The 19,256-nt window shown below is 37.1% G+C and overlaps 5 protein-coding genes across 5 annotated transcripts; 2 read left to right on the top strand and 3 right to left on the bottom strand.

Annotated features, from left to right (window-relative positions):
- Positions 1-515: 515 nt before the first annotated feature.
- Positions 516-1,233, top strand: MONOS_9744 (uncharacterized protein; the record flags this gene model as incomplete). Its single annotated transcript, XM_067880273.1, has 2 exons — positions 516-566; positions 822-1,233. 2 exons carry the CDS (start codon positions 516-518, stop codon positions 1,044-1,046), a joined length of 276 nt encoding a protein of 91 aa, XP_067720821.1. The 3' UTR covers positions 1,047-1,233.
- Positions 1,234-3,933: 2,700 nt separating this feature from the next.
- MONOS_9745 (putative cyclophilin) lies at positions 3,934-4,737 on the bottom strand. The gene is made up of 3 exons (XM_067880274.1): positions 4,714-4,737; positions 4,554-4,658; positions 3,934-4,467 (listed from the first exon to the last, which is right to left on the bottom strand). Exons 2-3 carry the CDS (start codon positions 4,651-4,653, stop codon positions 4,076-4,078), a joined length of 492 nt encoding a protein of 163 aa, XP_067720820.1. The 5' UTR covers positions 4,654-4,658; positions 4,714-4,737; the 3' UTR covers positions 3,934-4,075.
- Positions 4,738-4,910: 173 nt separating this feature from the next.
- On the bottom strand, positions 4,911-9,907 carry MONOS_9746 (uncharacterized protein; the record flags this gene model as incomplete). Its single annotated transcript, XM_067880275.1, has 4 exons — positions 4,911-6,017; positions 6,184-9,546; positions 9,621-9,784; positions 9,892-9,907. 4 exons carry the CDS (start codon positions 9,905-9,907, stop codon positions 4,995-4,997), a joined length of 4,566 nt encoding a protein of 1,521 aa, XP_067720819.1. The 3' UTR covers positions 4,911-4,994.
- Positions 9,908-10,148: 241 nt separating this feature from the next.
- MONOS_9747 (uncharacterized protein) lies at positions 10,149-11,209 on the bottom strand (the record flags this gene model as incomplete). The annotated part of the gene is made up of 2 exons (XM_067880276.1): positions 10,149-10,940; positions 11,070-11,209. 2 exons carry the CDS (start codon positions 11,207-11,209, stop codon positions 10,421-10,423), a joined length of 660 nt encoding a protein of 219 aa, XP_067720818.1. The 3' UTR covers positions 10,149-10,420.
- A 1,715-nt stretch (positions 11,210-12,924) lies between these two features.
- Positions 12,925-13,895, top strand: MONOS_9748 (uncharacterized protein; the record flags this gene model as incomplete). Its single annotated transcript, XM_067880277.1, has 1 exon — positions 12,925-13,895. The coding sequence occupies exon 1, from the start codon at positions 13,017-13,019 to the stop codon at positions 13,893-13,895; it is 879 nt and encodes a 292-aa protein (XP_067720817.1). The 5' UTR covers positions 12,925-13,016.
- Positions 13,896-19,256: the final 5,361 nt, after the last annotated feature.

The following is a 19,256-nucleotide window of genomic DNA, read 5'->3' as shown; positions in this document are numbered from 1 at the left end:
AGAAGAATATGCGGCCAAAGAAGTTTAAATCAGATAAAGATAGATTTCAACGAGAGTCTTTGTATTTGTTATCGTTAACCTTCATTATTCCAAATATCAAATAATTTCATCAATAACATCTTCTTTTTCTTCTTCGTATCCTTCGAAATGCAATGATCTGTTCCCGCCTTCTCTTCCTCACTTATCGCTGGCGGGAATTCAGCGCAGAAACACTCGAAAACACATTCTTTCACCTTCTACGAAATACTGCTTCTCATGTGCCGTAGAAAGAAATGGCTTATTTTCATCTTCTCATCATTCTTCTTCTTCCTCTTTTTCTTCTTCCAGATCAAGTTCAACTTTCTTCATCTGTTTCATCAATCCGATTTGGAGCAGAATGCTGATCTGATTCACCATTTTGGAGGCAGATAATCAAAGAGAAGAAGGCGGCAGAAGATGATCAATTACCATCAGCGCCTGTGATTGACCCTTCGGATGCCTCTGCGGTGGAGGAGTCATACACGTCAGTAGCAGTGATGGAAGACATCAAGAGGCGGCTGCTGATTGTGGAGCCTGAGGCGGCTGAGGTGTATGTGCTGTAGACGTGGTGGTGATATGTTGTGGCGCGTCTGGCGGTGCTGCATGGAGGCGTTGTATGTGCCTATGATTTAGCGCTTTCGGCGATGCTTTCGGTTCCGCTGGTGACGCAGCTTCCGTCGCTTGCAGCGTCGGTGGACGCGAAGTCAGGGAGAAAGCGGATCTTTGCAGCGGCAGATGTGAATGCGTTCCCACCGATCAACGATCTGTTTGAACCGTCGCTGCAGATATGGTGATCGCAATAGTCGAGGCGTGTGGAGGTGAAGCTGGACGACGAAGTGATGGGGCGAGGGGTTGCAGTGTGTGAAGTGGGGGAGATTGTGGAGAAGGGGCTGTCGGCGGTGGTGCTAAGGATGGAGGATGTGGTTCTGTTGCTAGAAGCGATTGAGCTGGCGGTGCTGGGGGAGCGAGAAGAGACAGAGGGAGGTGAAATGAATGAGACGAATGGAGGCTATCCGACAGTGCACTGAAAGTTTGTGGAGAGAATCAAAGAGAAGCAGGGGAAGTTGGAAAGTGCAATGGTACTGTTGGTTGGGAAGCACTTGGGCTGTGTCGGCTAAGGCTTGTGAAGGTGGAGACACATGAAGAGACAGACAAACAGTAATTTACAGAAAGTGAAGGATGCAGTTCTTCTCCATCCGATAACATCCAACAGGAGAACAGGAGAGCAGAAGAAGAAGCAGCAGATGTGTCTTTGGACATAACTTTAGATGGAAGTTCAGATGGAGAAAAGAAAGATGAGGAACAAATGCAAATATCGAAGAATGATTTGGCGATGTTTGAGGAGTCAGAGATAGATAGAAGTTCGATTGATATTGAGAAGGAAGAGGAGGAGGAGGAGGAAGAGAAAGTTGATGGAGACATGAACTTAATTTTTAAGAAATATAAAGAACAAAAGCAGAAAGAGGAAATAATACATGAGGTTTTGGAGAAGTGGACACGGAAACTGTAGCTTCAGCTTCACATTAAAAAGGTATATTTTCACAAACACAGTCGAAGCGGAAGGAATAGGAAGAGAGGGTGAAGAAGAGAAAAAAGAAGATGAAGAGATGAAATTTCTCATGTATTTTCATTTGAAAAAAAGGAGATAAGATGATTGGAAGCAAACAATTGTTTTCGGTGTTGTCTGCTTCTCCTTCATTCCACACTCTTTTAGTTGGAGTTGTTGAACCACATTGCTGGAATGGAGATTGGGTTATGGCATTGCCACTGAAGAACACATCGTTTCCTTTTCCATTTTCTGCTGTGTTGCCATCGAAGAAACAGAAAGTGATGAATTTTACTCCACTCATCCAAGTGAAGGTATTTGTGCAACATAGAGCAGCTCCTCCCCATGAAGATGATGAACTTGTCAATTTGTTGTTTATGAATTGGCAATCATTTGCAAAAAACTGACTTGGCTTATTGCTTGGTGGATTTTGAAAAGTGAGAGAGCCAGCAGAATCACCACCAGAATTTGCTATACACTTGCATTTGGTGAACAAGAATTGACAAGCAGAGGTCATATCATCGAGTACAAAATACCAAGCTGTCCCAAATGTGGTTGTTATTGCACAACCTTCAACATTGTTTTGCATGAACGTACGGATAGAATTTGATTGAAGAATCCATATCGCAGCTGCCCCTCCATGCAAAGCCCAGCAACTTGTGAAATTGGATTTTGAAATGTTGACATTTTGTAAAAATCTACAAAATATTGCTCCTCCATGATCACTACACGAACATTTGTTGAATAAACAAGAAGTGATTGTGATATTTGCATTCACATAATTAACATAAAGAGCTCCTCCATGACTTCTTCCACCACTTGAATTTTCCCATTCACACCATTCAAATTTATGGCTGTTAGCATCAAAAGAATCCAATCTTCCAGGTTTCTTTCTATTAGTTTCATTTCCAATATACTCAACAGCAGCATTTGGTGAAGAGCGTGTTTTGTGGAGGAAAGAGGCATTGAAGGCAGAGAGAGAAGTGGATGAGTTGTTGAGGTTGGGGAGGATGGCGCCATCGATGGGGTTGTGGGTGTGTTTGAAGATGGTTGAGTGGATAGAGAGAGATGAATGAAGAGAGAAGGAGGGGGTTGTATTGGAGTTTGTGTTGATGTTTGTGGAAGAGAGAGAAGAGGTTGAGGTTGTTGAGATGAATGAATTGAGTGAGTGTGAAGGAAGGGATGGAAGAGATGGAGGGGATTGAGGAGAGGAGATGTTGGAGAATATAATGTCTGAGAGATGGAGATTGAGATGGATTTGGAGGTGGGGATGGGATTGGTGATGGATGTGGAGAAGGGAAGGGGAAGAGAAAGAGGAAATAGAAGTAGAAAGGGAAGGGGAAAAAGAAGAATTAGAGATGGAGAAGGAGGCAGGGATTTGGGGGTTTGCATCTGGGAGGAGATAATATGGGATGAGGAAGAGGGGGAAGGAGAGGAAGAAGAAAAAAGAAAATCATGTTTGTCAACTTCCACGCTTCATTTCGTACACTTTTGCAGTTTTTTGTATTTCATGAAATGAAACTGTTCGGAGCATTTCACTTTTCCTCTCAACATTTTTATCCTAATGAAAATCGTATCATCTGTGTTTTTTCCAAAATAAACATACAAATATTAACGAAATAAACTTTAACTCTCGGATTTTTTCTTTTTTTTTTTTTTTTTTTTTTTTTTTTTTTTTTTTTTTTTTTTTTTTGTCTTTGAAGCTCATTTTGTTGGAATTTGGTCATATTTCCAATTAAAAACTAAAAGATCAAAAACGTAGTAAAAAATTATATTATTTATTCTTTAAAAAACAACACCAAATGTACCATTTAGCAATTTTGAAAGATAAAATATAATTTTTTAAATACCTTTACAAGATGGATTTCAGCGTTAATTTGTATAAACAATCTTCATTTAAAATAAACTGACTTTATTTGTATAAAATGGATTTATTTGAATTGAACAAGTCTATTCAAATTTCATCTAATCAACAAAAATCTTTTCGTAGAAAAAGCATTTCGCAAAAAGAAAATCCAATTAATGAAATTGTTATTGTATTACACAACTTGTGCTATGTATTTTTATTTTTATTATAGTTTTCAAAATTGTTTAAATGATGAAAAATTAATTGAATCCAAATATAACGCAAAAAGTTTGATATTGCCAAAGTTTTGTTAATTAAAAACAACTTGTCAAATACTTTTGCATTAGAAGCGTCAAAAGAAGGTATTGATTGAGTGGACTTTATCCAGAAATTTCTAATTTTTTGGAGATGCTTTAACTAATTTTTCCTAAATTTGTATAAATGTAATCATTCTTACAACATATTGGGTTCAAAACAACTTCAAATTTAAAATTATTTATCTTCAAATGACAACCCAAAAAAATCAAAAAAATTCTTCATATTTATTTAACATTAACTTTTTTTTTCAAAAAGAATCTTAAAGTTGAATTTTTCAAGACCAAGTTTTAAAAAGCGAATGGATTAAAAACGATAAACATCAATTTGTACAACAAATATTATATTGTTTAAAGTTGACCGCATGCGGTAATCTTGACTTCTCTTGTTGGGCGATCACTTCTATCGCATGGATTTTTCTCAATAGCATCAAGAACTGACATTCCTTCAACAATTTCTCCAAACACAACATGGTGTCCATCCAAATGAGGAGTGGCAACAAAGGTGATGAAGAATTGGGATCCGTTTGTGTCTGGACCGCAATTGGCCATTGATAGTTGTCCACGCTTTGTGTGCTTGAAAATGAATCCTTCATCTGCAAAACGATCTCCATAAATTGATTTTCCTCCACGTCCATCTCCACGGGTGAAGTCACCTCCCTGTGCCATAAATCCACGGATCACACGATGGAATATTGAGTTCGCAAATCCGAATCCTTTCTCACCTGTGCATAAAGCACGGACTGTTTATTTAAATAAGTTATAATAAAATGAATACAAAAAATTTGTTAATGGCACAATAAAAAAATAAATAAATAAAGATTCAAACAGTTTTCGCAAGTTTTTGGCAATCTGTCAGAAAACAGTTGGAAAACCATTCTTCCTGCTGGGGCTCCACCAATTGAGATGTCCATATAAACGCGAGTCATTGTAACTGTAGCGAAAACAAATATAATTTCTTTAATAAAAATCTAATAACTCATTCAAACTTCTATGTTGTTCAATTAACAAACAAAGGGATTGATCAAACAACCCCCATTAATTGTAAAATTGTTTTTCTTGAAACAGAAAAAATTTCTGATTAATTTCTTGATTTCAAGATAGAATCTATTTTGAGAATGAGTAATTATTATGTCACAAATAAAAAAAGGGCTTTAAAATATTTGCTTAAGATGAATAAAAATCATTTTTGATTGAATTATTGTTTTATTTTTTAATCTTAAATTAAAAATATTAAAAGAATATTAACTGAAAATTTAAAAATCAGCAATTATGCGTGCGAATGCATCTGAATTCTGGATGGAGAAAGGGTCACAGACAAAGGAAGAATTGAAGTGAACAACCATTTTTGCGATTCAGCATTATTATCCTTTGAAGATTCGTTTTTTGCATAAACAAGCTTCTTGTCTTCAAATTCATTTTCTTTTGTCATTTTATTTTCTGCTCTTTCTCCGTTTTCGCTGCTCTCAGCCACATCGTCTGCACTTTGAAATGAATGCAGCTGCGAAAAGCTGGCTGGCTGGTAAGGAGCAGCCAACGAAGTTATTCCTTTCAAAGTGGACGAGTCAGCAGCAGGGAGAGAAGAAGACAATGCAGGTGAAGTGGAAGAAGTGGAAGAGGAGGAGGAGGAAGAAGAAGAAGAAGAAGAAGTGAAAGTGGAAGCAAACTGGGGGAAGTCTGCTTGATGAGTGCTTAGCGACGAAGGAGAAGAAGACGGGAAGAGAGGAGGGGTTGGACTGCGCACAGGAGTGGTGATGGTGAGGGAAGGAGTCTTTGGAGAGTGGAAGGCGACAGATTGGGTGAGAGTCTTTGGCTGCTGTGTGGTGCTGCTGGGAGGAGAGTAGAAAGAGCTTGGGCGGGAAAGGGGAGAAGGAGGGAACTGGGTGGGAGTGGAGGTTATGATTTGGGTGGCTGGCTGTGAAAAGGATGGGCGGGGTGATGATGATGATGTTGTTGTTGATGTTGATGATGATGATGATGAAGGCAATAAAAATGAAGAGACAGAGGAAGAAGCAGAAGAGGAAGCAGAAGAGGAAGGAGCAGTGAGTGAAGTGTTTGAAGAGGCAGCAAATGGATTGATGCTGGCGAATGAGACAGAAAGCGAGCGAGAAAATGAGCGGGAGAGGGCTTTGGCTTGGAGATGCTGCAGAGACGAGAGGGAGGCAAGGGAAGGGTTTGTGGTGAGTTCTCTTTCTAACACAGCTGCACTGGACTGAAGAGACTTCTCATACGAAGTGCGTCTTTCATTCAAGGCAGATAACACACTGTGCCAGTTGCTGATGGTTCGATTAATCTGTGAATGAGGTGGAATAAAATATGTGTGTGAAGACACAAAAGAAAAAGGGAAAAAGAAAGAAAGAAATGGATGAAAAGGAGAGGGTGATATTTTTTTTTGGAAATTGTATGTTTTTAAAAAATAAAAAAAAAATAAAAAAAAAAATAAAGTTGAATGCGCAAACCTTCTCGACATAATCCAAGCACTGCTGAAGCAAAACCCCTTCTTCGTCCAAATCGCTTGCGAACTTCTCGATTTCTGCAATGTGCCCGTAGTATGTCTCCCTCACTCTCTCTCTCATTTTTATGATGTTTTCCACCAGCTGCTGCTGCTTCCTTTCGCTTTCCTCTTCCTCTTCGCGGTGCTGCCTGAGCACCTCCAGCAGCGACGACGCATTTGAGAAGGAGCGGGAGATGGTCGCGAACTTGTTCCGCTCTCCTTCTCCTTCCTTCGCATTCAGCATCCTCCCAGACTCATTTCTAACTTCTTGTGTTTGGTTTAGATGTTGCATTTCTTTAACCTCGCTCTTGTCGTGCAGCTCTTTCTCCTCAAAGACGACATCTTCTCTTTCTCTTCCCATCTCCTCCAGCCGGCTGCCTATCACAAGCTCGCTTTCACTCACTGAAGAGTCAACAAGTGGAAGCAGCGTGTCTCCAAAGGCTGACCGGATAAGCTCAAATGTGTGATAGAGCTTGCTGAAGAGCGGCTGGTACGAATTCATCAGGCCAGCGGAAAGAGAAGAAGACGGTGCACTTTCATTGGCTGCTTTTTCTGCTTGCATTTCTCCTTCTTTTTTCCTGTCTCCATTCTCTCCGCTGTTTTCTTCACTGTTTTTCTCCTGTTTGTCAGCCATTTCTTCGCTTTTGAATTGCTCCTCCACAAAAAACAGCGGATTCTCAATCATTTTTTTGTCTGCCAGAAGCTCCTGAGACAGTCCAATTATCCTTTTTATCTGCTCCTCTGTGTCTCTTCTGATACGCAGTGCATCGTCTATCAGCAGATTCGTCACAGAATGCAGCGCATGTGCCATCCGCCTCAAAAAGGGCGGAAGAGAAGAAGAAGAGCGCCTTCCATTGAAGTTGTAGTGCTTTCTGCTGGATGCAGCAAGCGCCTCTGTTGAACGGCCCATCAAAATGATCGACGCTTTTGCTGCTTCAAATGTGCTCCGACTGATTTTGGCAGTGACTTCGTCGTTGCCCTTTGAACTTGAGTGTGTTGAATTAGATTTTTGTCTTAGTTTTTTCGCTTTTATTATCAATGTGTTTCCTTTCCTTTCTTTTTCATCATCATCATTGTCTTCATCCTCTTCCGATCCCTCTTCATCGAATGGCTCAAGTTCTTCATCAAAATCACTTTCTGTTTCATAAGCCCCGTCTTCTTTCGTTTTTTTGTTTGTATTTCTTCTCTTGTTTGCTCTGATGTGTTTGCCATCATTCTCTTCTTCTGGATATTCAGAGTTGGATTTACTCAGCGCATCCAAAAGCATTCGCTCTGCCTGTTTTTTGCTGACATTAATTCCACTCCATTTGCAGACAACTGCCACATCCTCAACGATTTTGTCTTTTTCTTCTTTGGCTGCTTTCTTGTTGTCATTTCTGCTTTCTTCTGCTTCTTCTGCCTCTTCGCTGTCTTCATCATCACCTTCCTCTTGCTCTTCCTCTTCGTATTCGCTTCTTTCATATCGTGAAATGCCATCGTTGTTCTCTTTGGATTCATCCATCTCTGAGTCAATTCTTTGTTTTCGCTCTTTTCTTTGCTTCGCTTTCTTCTCTTTTGTTGATTTTCCAAACATGTTCTGACTGTCCACCTCACTTGCTGTTGTTGTTGTTGTTTCATGAGCATCTTCGTTCTCTGCCATTCCTCTATTTGAATCAATCTCTCCAATTTTCTCTCTTTCCTTCGCCAAGCCGTTCATTCGGAGCGAAAGCAAAGAAAGAAGCGAGCTTCCTTCGTCCAACTCGATTTTCTCCACAATTTGTTTGTATTTCTCTTCTATCATCTCCTTCTCGGCCTGAGTGAAATCTTCGTCTGTGACAATTGCTGGATCTGTGTTTTGATCGCTATTTTGTTCGTTCTCATAAAAGCCTTTCTTTTTTGTTTGGTTGTTGTCCGCTTGTTCTTCATCTTCCAGGTTTTCTCTGTCTTTTTGCGAAAGAAGTGACAAAGATGAACTTGGCATTCTGCTTTTTTTAATAAAATCGATGAAAAAAGGCATTTCGCCATTTAATTGTTTTGGCTCAAATGAAAGACAAGGCGAGCTTCCTCCTCTTTTCGCACTTTCAGAGCCGTCATTTTGTTCTTCTTCATCATTCGCTTCTTCCTCCTCTTCTTCTTCTTCCTCTTCATTTTCTTCATTTTCTTTATTGTTTCCATTATCTTCTTCATCATCGTCGCAAAACGCCAACTGCAGCTCTTTCAGCAAACCCCTTTCTCTCTTCTTTTTCTCTTCTCTCTCGCAAATTAAGATCTCCTCCACGTCTTTGTCGAAAATCAGCTCCTCCAACATCTTCTCCCCCCACGAAGTGCTGCAATTCGTCTTCACATTATTCCCATTCTTCACATAATTATTATTGTTGTTGTTGTTGTTGTGCTCTTGTTGTTCTCTCCCTCCTTCTTTTTCCTTTTTTGAATGTCTTGCCATTTTCCCTTTCTCTTTTGTTTTTGTATCAGCTTTTCCGTTTACTCTTCCAACTTCTTCGTCGTTTCCATTTTCGTCTTTTTTCATCTGCTCCTCTGCTCTGCGGACGATCTGCACCGCCTTCGCAAGAAGCGCTTCTTCCCTCAGCATCGCCTCTGCTGCGTGCTCTGCTGTCTCTTTTTCCTTTTCCTCCACAAAAGCCAAGTGAAACAGCACCCAGCGTTGGACAAGTGAGTACAAGCGGACACACATCACTTTCCCTTCTGCCTCTTTCAGCCGAGAATTCAGTATTTCCTTCTTCAGTTGCTTCTTTTCTTCAATTTCTTTGCTGAAAATTGCTTGATTTGTTTCCTTTTGCTCAATTAAGATGGCAATTTCATCATTTTGCTTTCGAATTATTTCTGATAATTCTTCGTTTGATTTTTTTAACTCTTGTTTGTCTTCTTTTTCCTTTTCAAGATTCTTTGTCATTGCTACCCTGATCTCTTCCCCTTCTGATATTCTTCGTTGAGCAATTTGCAACTGATCTGCAACTGATTCAAATGATTGCTGAAGTTGATTTTTGTGATTTTGAAAAAGTTCTTCTTTTGTTTGAAGCTGTTTTTGAGATTCTTCCTTTAGTTTGTTAATAACTTCTTCTTGCTCACATATTCTCTTGTTTTTGTTTTCAATTGTTTCTTTCAGACGAAAGAAGTCAGCTTTCATTGATCTGACGCTTGAAATGAAATGCACTTCTGTTTCTTTAATGGTTTTTTTGGTTTTTTCAAGCTCATTGCGCAATCCGTTTTTTTCTTCTTCTGATCTCAAGAGAATTCCTTTATGATCCTCGACAATCATCTGATGGCGATGATGTCTAGTCTTTTGCTCATCAATAAGTTGAGATGCTTCGAATATTAGTTGTGTAATTTGCTTCATTTATATTTCAATTAAAAATGTCACAAAACTTAATATGAAAAGTCAAAAAAAGAATAAAGAAAACATACAGATTTGTTTTCTTGATCAATTTCAACAAGACGAACATTTGCTGCTAATTTATCTTCCTGTTGCATCATAATGGTTTCAAGTTCATGGGGCAACAATGCAACATGCGCAAATCCTTGTTCATTAAATGTGTATGATGATCTCACGGAAGATGGACTCTCTGGGACTATTAAAATTCAAAAAATTAATATTTTTATTGTTTGTGAAGAAAATGCATAAATTTCAAATTTTTCATAAATTCATGTATTGAAAATACTAAGTTTATTGACATACTTGATTCCCAAATCATTTGCTGCAATATACAAAAAGTTAGCCAACAAATAAGCTATTTCAATTTTTAATTATTTTATTTTGGGCTACAGAAAAAAGATTTTCACTCGTTTTTTCCAATGAAAACTTCTGTTGTTGCATAGACAACTCTTTTCGTGAAATTAATTTCTGAATCTTTTCTTTTTTGAAAATTAATGTTTCTTTCTTTTTCCATATTTACTTAAACTCTTGTTTAATTGAAGAATTTCAATTGAATCATAGTGAATTCGTTTGCTTTTATTATGTACCATAATACTCTTCCATGACTGCACTTTATCCAACATAAAAGATGAGTGAAACAATTATATTTATGAAACGTGGTTATTGCAATGGAAATTATTTTTGGATTGAACAAAGGAATATTCCACCGGAGAATAATAATGAGATATGGAAAGAATGTTTCAACACAGTGCATGGAAATGATATGCATATGATTTGTTCAAAATTACTTAAAAAGAGTTTGACAAAGAGTTAATAGTTATTTTTGTAATATTCAAACAAGTATTTCTATCATCAACACCTCGTTGTGTGTGAGCCATCTCACAAAAGAACCTCTCAGTGGCTGTGCATTCCTCGCTGCCCAACGCCACTCAGCTGTCACCACCTGCTCCTCCACTTGCATTATCCACCCACATTCCCTCGCCAACAACCACCACCACAACCACTGCCACCTCTTCCTCTCTGCCCATGCCTCCCTCGCCCTCACAAACTTCTCCCTCATCACCCACCAACCAGCCATCCTCTCCTTCCCCCTCTTCTCCACCCCAAACAATCTCCTCTCAGATGCCCACTCCCCAATCCCAGCCTCCTTCTCCATCTCCCACTCCTCTTTCTCCTCCTTCATCTCCCTCATCCAGCCTTTCCTTTTTTCTCCTTCTTCCTTTTCTTCCCCTTCCCCTTCTCCATCTCCTTCCCTTTCACCTTCTCCTTCATCTTTCTCATCCTCATCCTCATCTTCTTCTTTTTCTTCTCCTTCCCCTACCCCTTCCCTTTCGATTTCCTCTTCCCCTTCCCTTCTCCATATCCATCAACGATCCCATCCCCACCTCCAAATCCACCTCAACCTCCATCTCTCAAACACCCTCTTCTCCAACATCTCCTCTCCTCAATCCCCTCCATCTCTTTCATCCATTCCGTCACACTCACTCAATCCTTTCATCTCAACCACCTCTTCCTCTTCTCTCTCTTCCACCAACACCAACATCAATTCAATCCCCTCTTTATCTCTTCTCTTAGCCCTCTCCATCTTCTCATCCGTCTTCCTCCGCACTCTCAACCACATTGATTGTGCAATTCTCCCCAAACTCAACAGCCCATCCACTTTTCTCTCGCCTTTAACACTTCCTTTCTTCACCAAACACGATCTTCTTTAAATGCTGCTGTTGTGCATGTTGGAACTGAATCTCAACGAGATACACCAGGTAGACTGACTTCATTTGATGAAAACAGCCATCGCTTTGAATGGTGCGAATGGAATAATTCAAACAGTGGAAGCAGTCATGGAGGTGCACTTCATATTAACTGCACAAACGCAAAACTCACCATGACATCGTGTTCATTCAACAATTGTTCAAGTGGTGATCACGGCGGAGCGTTAGGTTGCTTATATCTACTAAATGTTAACATAGCTAAATCCAATTTCACAAGCTGCTCAGCTGCTCATGGAGGAGCCACTTGCATAGCTTATCCACAATCAAATTCTGTTTGGGGATTCCAAGATAACAGAGTGGAAAATTGCTCAATAACAGATTGGTGTGGAACTGGTTGGTATTTTGGAATTGGTGGAATGCCATCAAATGCTCAATTCTTGATTTCGAAATGCAAGTGCATTTCAAACTCAGGTGGTGATGCTGCTGGTTCTCTCACATTCAATTGGCCTCCACAAAGCAAACAAACTCAGTTTTTGATTGTTGATTGCCAATTTATAAACAATAAATTGACTGAATCCGCAAATTATGGAGGTGGTGCAATGTGTTTCCTTCCACCATATTCCTGGATGAATGGAATGAAATTCATCACTTTCTGCTTCTTCGATGGAAACACCGCTTCTAATGGAAGAGGAAACGATGTGTTCTTTTACGGAAGTGATATCACTCAATCCCCATTTGAAAATTGTGGATCAACAACTCCAACAAAAAGAGTGTATAATTATGGACAAGATGATAACCCTGTGTATAATGGCTGGCTCCCCCTCATCGCCCAGAACAAAATCGTTGCCAACAATGGAACTGATGCTGATGCCTGTGGCAGACCCCAACAGACCCCATGCGCCACCATCGAGTATGCCCTCAACGACTTCATTTCCCTCCTCCAAGATGCCTCCCTCTCTCCTTACCTCAACATTTGTTCCCACTCAAACACCCCCTTTCAACGCGGTTGACACCGTTTTCACTGGAAATGGAACAAACTCCCCCACTATCACCTCCAGTGGAATTTCTCGATGATTTATTCATTTCCTAAATTGATTGAATAATCAATAAGGATTATTTTTCAAATTGTTGAATAATTCGAGTGTATTCAAAGAGTCTATCCAGAATATATGTCATTTATTTTCTGAGTCATTCATTAGCTCAATTTTATCAATTTCTTTGTAATTTTCTCATTTCGCTTGATTTCTTCAACAAGAAAAGACAACTCCCATAATAGTTTGGCCAAATGCTTTGACTCTTCGATATGAATTTCTTCAGTAGAATCCGCAGTCTCATGAAAAAAATAGAAATCATTCACTCCATTTCCATAATGATATCTTTATTTATTTGTTTGAATTTTAAAAATCGTTCCAATAAATGAGGAGAAGAAGATAATTATGTTGGATAATATGGATTGATTTTCGTTTAAAATTGTCCCTGAATATTCCAATCAGATTTATTGTGGGAAATGAATTTTTTTTGATGGAGTGGTGGGGAAATAAAGCTATTTTTTTTTCGTTTTTAAAATTCTTTTGAAGAAATACTGTTCGATAAGCTTTTTTTTTTTTTTTTGAACAAGTTACGAGCCATAATAAAGTTTAGATCAATAAAGATTATTGATATTTCTCCATTATTTGTTTGCAAAATAAAAACTCTTGAATTTATTCAAAGGTTAAATATATGGGAAATACAGTTAATGCTATAAATCCATTTGATGTGGAAAATGGAATGACAGAGGCCATGCATTTTATCATGGAGAATGAAGCTGAACCGCCTGAATGGATGAGGCACAGCAGCACACTATCTGATAAAGACGGAAGAACAATGGCCATGTACTGGATAATTTATGTCAAAACAGAACCACCTGAATGGATGAGACATGACATAACTTTATGCAACAATAATGGTAGAACGCTGGCCATGCTGTGGATTCAATTTGTTCAAACAGAGCCACCGCAATGGATGAGGTACTGCATTGCACAAAAAGACAGGCATGGAAGAACAATGGCAATGTATTGGATAATGTATGTCAAAACAGAACCACCTGAATGGATGATGCATGATTTAACACTTGGTGATAAAAATGGATTGACAATGGCCATGTACTGGATTGTACATGTGAAAATAGAACCTCCAATATCTTTGAGGCATCATATTGCTCTTGGCAACAATAATGGATGGACAATGGCGATGCTTTGGATTCTTGAAGTTAAAACAGCCCCCCCAAAATGGATGAGACATTGTAATACATTTTCTAATAACAAAGGATTGACAATGGCTATGATATGGATTGTTAATGTCAAAGCAGAACCCCCAGAGTGGATGAGACATGATATTAAGCTTGGCGATAATGATGGAACAACAATGGCCATGTTTTGGATTCAATTTGTTCAAACAGAACCACCATTATGGATGAGGCATGACATTTCAGTAACTGATAAGAAAGGAGGGATAATGGCAGATTATTGGAGACTTTATGTTAGATCAAAACCTCCAGAATGGATGAATAATGAAAAGTCCTTTTGGAAAAGACTTTTATGGAAACTGTATGTTTTTTAATCAAATTGGTATTGTTAGACAAGCAAGAAAAGTGATAATGTAAAATATTTTCTTGTTTTTTATAAATCTCAATTAAAAAATGAGTTTCAATTGATATATTTTCATATTTCATGTGAATATTACATTTCATCTTTTATATTTTAATGTTCAACATATTTAATTTTCATTTTATATTTTATTTTTGACCTTGAAAATGAAATGATTTTCGTTTATATTTTGGCATTAATATTATTCAAAAAACGAATGACTCTAAACGATCGATTTTTCTCGTCAACATAAAAACCATCCATACTTTGAGCAATGAGGAAAAAACATTTGATTTTTCAATTATTTTTATTTCAAAAATTATAAAATATTTCTTATAATCTTTTTTTTAACTTTCCCTCATAACGCTTTATTCCGTTCAACGTTTTGATAAATATTTTCTTCAATAGTTGGGTGATATTTTTTAAAAAATTCAAAACAATTTACGGGGTGTTGAATTCAAAATTTTCTTTTGATCATGGCTAGAAAATTTTTATTTTCACACTTTTTGAATTGCAATTGTTACTTAATCAAATGTTTGAAGTGCATTCATGAAAAATTTTTTGCTGACGGTGCAATAACTTTTCGATGTTCACTTTCAAAAATTCAAACAAATTATCTTATTGAAAATACTGACAGATAAAATATGATAATTAAAATTATCACACAGTCGAACATTTTTTTTTCTGAAAAAATTCTATTTCAAATATTGATGATGGATTCACATGTCATTGAAATTTAAATCACATTCGTTTTTCTACAAAACCAAAAAAAAAAAAAAAAAAAAAAAAAACTGCGAATAATTAATAAAACAGAAAAAGATTTAATTCAATGAATTTCTGGAGATTTTCCAAAAAGATTTGAAGTGAAATTCAATTTGAAATAATTTTTTGCAACATTTTTTGAAAATTGAAATCACGTATTTGCACAATAACATGGGAGAAAATACGAATGCACAAACTTTTTTTGCTTTAGGCAAAATAGATTTATTTCACTCATCACTTTATTAATCTTTCTCAGATATAAAGATAAATTGTATTTTCATATCTGCAAATGGACATTATTCATTTCACAGAATAATATTTAGTGACATTCCACGATGTCAATAAATAAACACATTTTATTCTCATTTTTTGACAAATGAAAGTTTATCAACAGTGTCTATTTTCTCAATGAGAATGAATGAAAAATGATATTTTATCTCACATTTTTTTAAAAAAGAACAGAAAAAAGAAAGAATATAGATGATATAAAAATTATTTAAAAATTTTCAGATTTCTTTTCTATTCTTTTCTTTTTTCCCCCAATCTCATAATTTCGTTTAAGATTATTCGATAACTATTTATGTTTATAATAACTGACATTTTCAATCACTGCTGAAAGCGGAACTATCTCAATGAAATTTATATATTTTTTTATCTTCAAATTTCTTTATTGTTCCTTCAATGCAGGCATGTTTTTAAAATTAACGAAGATATGTTTTCTTCTCTCACAGATGTGTCATTATTTTTGAAAAGTCGCAAATGTTTTATTTTTTAGTTCAATGAAATTTGGTGTTATTTCGTAAATTCAATAAATTGATTCTATCAAATAATATTGTTTTGCAGATTAAAGGATATCGGAAGTTTTTTTTGTTTTGATTTTTTTTGAATGTGAAGCTCAATTGATAGATTGCAAGTATTTTTTTTTATGTGTCAAACTTCACTGAACTTCAAATTTTAACGATCCAACCTTTTCAAAATAAGTCACACAACTTGTATTTATCTGAAATCCATTTTCTGCAATTATCGGAAAATTCCTTAGAAAAAAATTCTTCTTTCGAAATTGGAGTATTCTATTTTTAAAATTTAAAGAATAATTCCTTTATTTGAAATTTTGTTGATGAATATTTGGGAGAAAATTTTTGAAAAATCACCACAGATCAAAAATAAATACCATAATAATATTATTTTTTCATTTTCTTTCATTCAAAAATGCTTTGTGTTCATTTTTTCGATGAAGAAAATTTCATTCGAACTCACCATGATTGTATTTGAAGATATTTATTAAAATTGAATTTTTATTGCATATTTTGATCAAAATAAATTAAGATTTTATTGAAATAAAGGAATGCAAGAAGACGTGAATTTCAGAAGAAAACATCTTCACAGAATTTACAAAAGACAGTGTGCTTTACCAAAGACCGGAAATTAAAGTTTGTTTCAATTAATCGAAATTACTTATTCATTGCATTTTGTATGTTTCAGATGAATTATTTTATATGTTGAATAAATATTTGTCTTCACTTTTGATGATAACTACAAACAAATCAATGCTAACGAAGAATTCTTGTTTTTTCCACAACAAAACCACATCTCCAATTCATTTTCAAAGTATGTCAATCTACACACAAACACATGCTTAATCCTCAAAAAGAATGTTTGCTATTTTGATCTTATATTTTCAACTAATAATTCAAATTTTAACGTTTAGAAAGAATTCATCATTGCCGATCTGACAGCTTCATCAACAGACTATTTCCTGTTGTCAGGAAAGAGCAAAAGAGAGCAGATTCATGATTCAGCCTTCAGGAACATGACAGTGAAATATGACAAGAACAGTAATTACCAGATGGAATATTCATGCTTGTTGAGTTCAATGGAGAGCTGCACAATTTATTCATGTGTGAATGTATTTGAAGGAGGGATTTCGAGTGGATCCTATTCTTCAGAGAAATTTATCTGAAAAAACACAACTACACGCTATGGGAAAAGAGAAATGAATGCTCTTCAGAAAAAAGGGCAAATGAATACAACAGAAAGCCAATCATTTTCATTGTGTGAATGGACTGATTGCACAGCACCACAAGGAGGTGCCCTTTATGTGCATAACAATGAAAATACTATTCTATCTGTGGAGAATTCTTCATTCACGAGATGCAATGCTTCATCCACAAGAGGGGGCGCAATATATGCACTGAAAATCGCTGAATGTATTGTTCTCCATTCGACGTTTGCACAATGCTCATGTGCTACAAAAAAAAAATAGAATTTGAAGGTGGAGGAATTCAATTTGAAAATGTTATTGTGCAGTCAATGGTCGATAATTGTTCATTTTTCAATTGCTCATCGGGCAATGACGGAAGGGCAATTGAACTCAATCAAATAAAAACCCAAAGACAGGAAAAATGTGTCATAAATTCATTCTTCAAATATTGCCGAGCGTCAAATTCTTCAACTTCTTGCAGAGGCTCGATTTTGAATTGGGATGGAGCAATTCATATTGTTTTCTCAGATAGTTAATTTTGTCATTGCTATTCAAAGTGTGGAGAAGGAGCTGTTTGCATAGAACTAAATGCATATAATTAAGTAGTTTTGCTTTATGACTGCTTTTTTCAAAAAAACACATGTGGAAAATTGGTACAGGATATTGTTCTACAAGGCCCAACGTCAAATAATATTTATTCAACCTGCTATTCAACCAGCCAAACGACAGAGTTTGTTCTTACTATTATTCAAACGTTAATCACAATGAATGGCTTTGTAATGATTTTGGAAATGTGAGATTTGTTTCTTCGAACGAAACACAAACAAAAGGCAACGATACATATGCATGCGGGCTATATGAATCTTATCCATGCAGCACGATCAGCCGTTGCCTCACTCAACTGATATTTGGGTTTGGAGAGGAAATCGAAATGCTTTTGGGTATAATTGTTCATGCTAAGAGCGTAGATGGTGGTGTGCATTCAAACACAATTTATGGAAAAGTGATTTAAGAACAACAATCAAAATAGAATTCGAAGAATAGAGATTGTCTCTATTTTCAGTTTCAACAGGCGCATAGACTGTCAGATACCTTGCACCTGTGCATGACTCGGCACATCCGAGCAATCGTGGTTCAAGGCAGTTTGAGATTTCTGGAGCAGGAGAGCTGAACATTGGCAGACTGAACATTTCAAAAGGAAGTGGACAATCAATAGAAACTGCATTTTCTATAGAACCGATAAATGTTCAGGTTGGAATATTTCAAATGGAAAGCGTGAACTGGGTCCAAACAAACTCAACTGCTTCGTTGATTTAACTTTCTTCGACAAATGAAATTTCATCGACGATTTCCGGCTGTTCCTTTGAGGGGATAGAAAGAACAATTTTGAATCATTTGATAACTGTTGGAATAGAAAAAAAAATATAAATGCACAGAATCGTTAGTAAAATCAGATGATTAATGAGAAGATGCTCTATCATTGTAATTATTGGTTGGCATATCAAGGCTGATTGGTGTTTTCCTCTCGAAGTCAGGAGTTTTGAAGAACCAAATGCACAAGGTTAGCAGACGGAGTTAAAGAATGTGAAGCGGCAGTTCCAACTCAGCGCAGAAGGAAATAGTTACAATAGAAATCTCAATTCCTGAAACAGAAAATATGACACTCATTGGAACGTTAGCAAAGATTCCAGAGAAGAAACACAAAATTACGCTTCACGCATCCTCGGAGAACCCCACTTGTTCACATACGCACAATGCGAAACTGAAAATGTTCCAATCGTTTTTTTCCGGTTGCGTAACCTGCTCAATTTCTGAATAATCTAATATCACATCTGCCTCCATGCCTGATCCAAAATGCATAAATTCCCCATCTGACTTCAAACATCCTTTCCATATTCTCATTCATATTCGCTCCATGTTTTCTTCTCACGAACCTCTTCCCGGATCGCATTGGTTTCCATTTGATTTTTCTCTTTCAGATGAAAAATTTGCCTTCTGCTGAGGGGAAAAATATGAAGGAATCGCAAACTATTCCTCCTTTTTCCTCTGCCTCTTCTTTCACTTTCAGCGCTGTAAGCTCCACCAGCTTCCGCACCATTTGGAGAAACTCTAACCACTCTCAATTCTTTGCCACAACTTACGACGCAGCCTCCCCCAAACATTTCACCAGATCTCAACCCTTGCACCCGCCTACACCCACGAAAGCACCAGCACACTGTCGTCCAGCTCCAGTTCAACAGCATGAAGCGATGACTAGCCTTTTTTTACAACAGCTCTTTTCTCAGATGGCGTTTGAGGCGCTCACCGTTCATCAGCGCAGCACAAATTTGGTATCTGCAGGCACAGCACGAAGAAGTCGTTGCGCTGGCACTACTCAAGAACTGATACAAATGATTGTAAACAGCACCTAAACAACCGGAATGCTGCTAGAATGATCAGAAGCGTCAGCTCTGGCAATGTCTGCCGATGAAACAAACAGAAGAGGCTCCATTTCATCTTATGCGAATCCTCCACAAGCTGTTTCCGACAAAGATGAAGAAGTTGAACCATCCGCAGAACTTATGGGATCAAACGGAATCTTCTTCGCCTTTT

The sequence above is a fragment of the Monocercomonoides exilis genome (assembly GCF_001643675.1).
Source record: "Monocercomonoides exilis strain PA203 chromosome Unknown scaffold51-639645, whole genome shotgun sequence".
Lineage (NCBI taxonomy): Eukaryota > Preaxostyla > Oxymonadida > Polymastigidae > Monocercomonoides > Monocercomonoides exilis.
This window is presented reverse-complemented; position numbering and strand designations above follow the sequence as displayed.

Bases quoted from the DNA above. Each gene is read 5' to 3' on its own strand.
- MONOS_9745 (XM_067880274.1), bottom strand. From the start codon at position 4,653: ATGACTCGCGTTTATATGGACATCTCAATTGGTGGAGCCCCAGCAGGA. The intron at 4,468-4,553 runs GTTTGAATCTTT...TTAAATAAACAG, and splicing joins GCCAAAAACTTGCGAAAACT to TCCGTGCTTTATGCACAGGT.